This window comes from Periophthalmus magnuspinnatus, chromosome 2, assembly GCF_009829125.3.
Source record: "Periophthalmus magnuspinnatus isolate fPerMag1 chromosome 2, fPerMag1.2.pri, whole genome shotgun sequence".
NCBI lineage: Eukaryota > Metazoa > Chordata > Actinopteri > Gobiiformes > Gobiidae > Periophthalmus > Periophthalmus magnuspinnatus.
The window spans coordinates 1654374-1659566 of NC_047127.1; the positions used below are offsets into that span (position 1 = coordinate 1654374).

Genomic DNA, 5193 nt, shown 5'->3' on the forward strand with positions numbered 1-5193 from the left:
GTGGTGTGGGCGGAAAGGGGCATTACCTTCAACAGTCTCGCTCTGGATTGGCTCTTCGGTTGCTATGATACTTGCGGTCAGAAGTCTGCTCCAAATTAGCCACTATAACTGCTAGCATGACGTCACACTCACTCAGTCACTTCTTTACACAGTCTGTGGTTTGGATTCTCTTTGACTGTGATATAATGGACATTAATTGACGCTTTGCTCCGAAAATATTTAGCAAAAGTCAGTTTAGTCTAAGAGATGGACGGGCTGGGGTCACTTTTCTGGCAGAACAATAAAACACACCACACGGAGCCTGGTCTCACTCCGGCCTCACAGAGAGCGACGCTTGTGGTGCAAATGCAGAGCGAGTGTAGAAGTTAAATGATCAAATGTCCCGGTTTGACACTCCGTCTTCATTTCTACCTCCTTCTCCTCCGTATTTGTTCTCCTCCGTGTTTGTTCTCCTCCGTCTGCGGCCCCTAATTCTCCGTCTCAGGTGCCCCCCCGTGGCTCGCGCTCCACCTCAGAGCAGCTTCTCTCGTCTCTTGACAAGGTGACTAATCCTTTCCATTTCACAGCTCCGTCCCGCTGCATCCTGGGAACGTTCGGACCCGAGTGGATGCGCCGGAGTTGTCAGGTGTGATGGGTGACAGGTGGGCGGGGTGTCACCGGGGTTCAAGGTGTTTTTTTGTTTTTTTTTGTCGTAACGAGCCAGACGGATACAACCTCTTCCGAGTTCAACGGGGTGATTAAAAATAACATTACCGCAGTTGGACGAGGAGGACATTTGTATTGTCTTTACAAATTCAGACAGTTTTTTGCGTTTGATTTGTTCCTTTTCTCCGTTTTTTGCAGATAGTAGAGCATCGGGTCTCAGCTGGAGCTTTGAAATAAACCGGCAAAATAAAATGACAGACATAAATCATCGTTCACCATGACTTAACAATGAGTGAATAATGGCAGGAATCAGAGTGAAAGGATAGTTTGACACAAAAGGCTTCAAGGTTTCCGCTGCCCACTTTTCAAACCGTTGCTAAATATTTGCTGTTATCTATCTGTCTCCAGTGTGTATTGTGTCGTGTCGTTAAAAAAAAACCCCAAAACTTTGAAACGCCATTTGCCCGTCGACGCATTACATTGTGATCGGGGTGAAAATGGCAAGTACATGCGGGTGTCTGAGTTACTGACAGAGACGAAACCGATGAAGCCTCATGACTACTGCATACTCATCTGACCCGAGAATACTGCATACTAATTATTGTCGCTAAAATCAAAAGTACATTTATAATCAAGAGGGTCTTTTGTCTTTTGGTGGAAAACACAAGAAGGAAAGATGACTTCACCGAGAAAACAGAACTCAGGACAGTGTGAGTGTGAAACGTTTATCACCACAAATGACTAAACCAAACGTCATCCATGAAATAATTGTGCGTCCTCTGGTGTGTGAATCACTCCGGTGTTGTGTGTGTGTCTCCAGAGTCTCTACATCAGCTGGAGGAAGTAACTGCAGCAGGCGCAGACAAACCCGCCTCAGAGGGGTCCTTCACGTCTTTGGCCCAGAGCCTGGATAAGTGTGGAGGGTCTGGGCACACTGGACCCCTCCACACTGAGCACCGGCCTCGGAGCTCCATCTTTGGTGCAATTAGAGGTAGTGTGTGTACGTGTGTGTGTGTGGTGTGTGTGTTTTGAGTGTGAGGCGTCCAGCTGTCAGGAGGCCTCTGTCTCGTACACGCCCCGCTGTGAGTCCCTGAGTGTCACACACTCTCCCTGGACACGGTCAGAGCCCAAGGCAAACTGTCCATCACTTCACACACACACAGAAAAACACACTGCATGTGGTGTCAGCACACACAGTACACACACACTACTAGGCCTGTCACGATAACACATTTTGAAGTACAATATATTGATGAAGAAAATATAGATGATAAACGATAATATTTAAACTCATTTAAGCCACTGACACAAAAACCCTGAAGTGAATTATCCCCAAAAAATATTCAAAATGTGCGAATGTGAAAATACCAACGACAATGAATAAATGTCAGAATGAAACACTTGAGCCGTTAACCTCGAGGACTCATTATAGAAACTATTTATTTATTTAACCCTCCGCTCAAATCTAATCGAAGAACAGGAAGAATCACAAAGAGTTTACGACTCGAGAAAGTACCAACGATAAATGATGATCCATGTGTCATGTGTCGAACAAAAAGTCGATATAGTGACTGTCATGACAGGCCTAGATACTACACACACACACACACACACACACACACACATATACACACATATACACACATTCTGCATTAGGTCTGGTGCAGTTCTTTACACACACACACACACCCTCTCACACACACACACACAGTTCTTCTGGCACACTCTCTCGTCTCACTGTCTGTGGATGTGGCTCAGGGCCACACTCAGTCATCCATGGTTCCTCTTATTGTTGTAATCACCTCGTTAGGCGCAGCCAGTCGCCGCAGTCACTCACTGGCCACACTCCTCTGGATCTGTGCCCTCCCAGTCCAGAGCTGGTGGTGCCACCAGGCACCAGAGATGCATGATGGGAGGAGAAGATGGCTGAAGGAGCAGGACCAGAATGGACCAGGTATAAAACTGTGATGTGATTCCCCAAAGTGTGAGTGAAGAGGAGTGATGTTTGGTGAAGTATTTGTCCTGATATTTTCAACATAACTCAATATATTTAAACCATAAGTACAAACAGAATGAGCAGTTTACTACAGTCAGTGTCATTATGCAACATTAAGACTCAGACTGACTTTTGTCCCTCTTCATCCTTCAGTGACTGATCAGTTTTGTTCTAATGGGATTTGATTTTGAACACGACACATTTGAAGCTCTGTTGACCTTTGATGAGTTTTAATCTGAGCTTTACATTTAGATAATCCTCTGCGCGTGCGTGTACAAGCAGGATCTCCATCTTTAAACCATTACTGTTCACTTAAACACGAGCGCGCGGGCTCACACTTTGTTTCCATCCGTTATCGCGCGCGCACATCTCCGCTTTCCCTTTGCCCACTGCTCCCACGGGAGCGGGAGCGCTTGAGGCTGAGGAGAGAGAGAGGAGCGAGGGAGGAGGGGGCGGCGTTAGACAATACCATTCCTCAAATATATTCCGACCCTGGAGTGAGCCTTTATTAGTGGGGCTCGTCCGGATCTTATCTCGCACATGACACCGGGAAAGACACACCGGATTACCCCGAGCACCGCGCCCGCTCCGCCCGCTCCTCTCACCGGAGACACGCGCGTGAACCTCGCCTTTATGCGCCTTTTCATCCCGCGGATCGTGCACTTTCCTCACTCTGCACATCTCTGCTATTGTCTGTCCAGCTCCGCGCGCACAGGGAGCTCCGTCAGTATTTTATCTGCACATCTCTGATCTCGAGCCGCACTTCAGGACCGCGCAGCCTCCTCCTCTGTCCTCCTCTGTCCTCCTCCTCTGTCCTCCTTCTCTGTCCTCCTCTGTCCTCCTCCTCCTCCTCTGACACATGGTGCTAAACAGCCATAAAGTCCCGTCAGTTTTCGTATAGAACGTTCCGTGTTTTTGTCGCTTTTACGCACAGTTTTAAACTCACTTTTCCGGTGGGATATGAGTGAACTTCAACTTCGCTCCAAGGCCTGAAACACACGACACGACTTATCCCAGGTGAGTGTGAGTCCATGTCACAAACTTTATTTTGTGTCTTGATATTTGTGTGATGTTAGAGCGTGTCCTGGTGCGTCAGGTCTGTGAGCAGATGTGTTCTTCTCTGTGGCAGATGGCCTGGTCTGATTATGGAAATGCAAAAAGGAGAAGTGCCATTAGAAACGCTCACTTCTATTTTTCATTAAAATTAAATAATAAGAAAGAGACAGTGACATTTAAACAGACTTAATGTTAATATTCCACTTCCGTGTTTTTGTTTTTCTAATGAATAAACCATTTGTCCAATATCTGCGCGTGAATTATTTATGAAGTGTGATGTTCACGCGTGACTCCAGAATAATGCGCCTTAAATCTCAATCACACAAATTGTCTATTTTAATATGTTGTATTTTCCCAGTGAAATAACCCCGTTTGTCCCTGTGCTGTAGGTTCTTTGGAGACGTGCGCCTTAAGGAAAAGCCAAAATGATGCTGAGCCCGGACCAGGCTGAGGCGGACCTGTCCTGGACACAGTCCGACCCCGAGTCTCTGCTCAACGGCCTGAAGTCTGCGGGCTGCACGTCAGACGAGCCCATGGAGGGCGATGAAAAGGCCAGATGCAAACCTGACCCTCCGCTGAGCCGCGAAGAGAAGCGCAGGAGGCGGAGGGCCACGGCCAAGTACCGCTCTGCCCACGCCACGAGGGAGAGGATCCGCGTGGAGGCGTTCAACGTGGCCTTTGCTGAACTGAGGAAATTACTGCCCACCTTGCCCCCGGACAAGAAGCTCTCCAAAATCGAGATCCTCAGACTGGCGATATGCTACATCTCTTACCTGAATCACGTGCTGGATGTTTAGGCTCGTGATCCACGGAACTGACGCGCCGAGGCCCGCGCGTGAAAACACTAAACCCAGTGTTTGAGCTGCTAGACCTCCTGTCTGTGCTTCTTCACATTGGCACATTTTGATCTGGCCGCTTTTAGAAAATTCTTTAACACTGTAAGGCACAAAATTTGCTCCAAACTCGATAATCAAAGTAAAGAAAAGCTGTGGTGTCGCAGAATGTAGAGATTCAGACCCTCCCGTGGGTCTAAAGGCTCCACCTGTGACACGTGCTCAGGTGTTCTGCCTTTACCTTTGACTGAGGTGACACTTTGACACAGTCTCCACGCGCGTTGGGAGTCTGGAGCGCGTGGCGTGTTCACAGAAAGAGAGAAGGTGACAGCAGCTACATCCACGGAGTCGCACTCTGGAGCTGACAGAGCCTCCACCTGCGACACCGTCTGAGCCGTTAGATGCAATAACAAAACAAACAATAAAATAACATGTAAATGCCTTTTTAATTCGCCCGTTTACCTGCCCGTGGATTATGTGTCTGCTCCTGTGACGCAGACCTGTGGGGTTTTTTGGGGAAACACGCGGCACGTTCCCGGTGGGTCGTGCGTAAAAGGCACGTTCCCGGTGGGTCGTGCGTAAAAGGCACGTTCCCGGTGGGTCGTGCGTAAAAGGCACGTTCCCGGTGGGTCGTGCGTAAAGGTGTAAGAAATAGCTGCTTTA

General features: G+C 48.2%; 1 protein-coding gene across 1 annotated transcript; it reads left to right on the forward strand.

Annotated features, from left to right (window-relative positions):
- Positions 1–3167: 3167 nt before the first annotated feature.
- LOC117382220 (helix-loop-helix protein 2-like) lies at positions 3168–4935 on the forward strand. Its single transcript, XM_033979318.2, has 2 exons — positions 3168–3658; positions 4087–4935. The coding sequence occupies exon 2, from the start codon at positions 4123–4125 to the stop codon at positions 4492–4494; it is 372 nt and encodes a 123-aa protein (XP_033835209.1). The 5' UTR covers positions 3168–3658; positions 4087–4122; the 3' UTR covers positions 4495–4935.
- Positions 4936–5193: the final 258 nt, after the last annotated feature.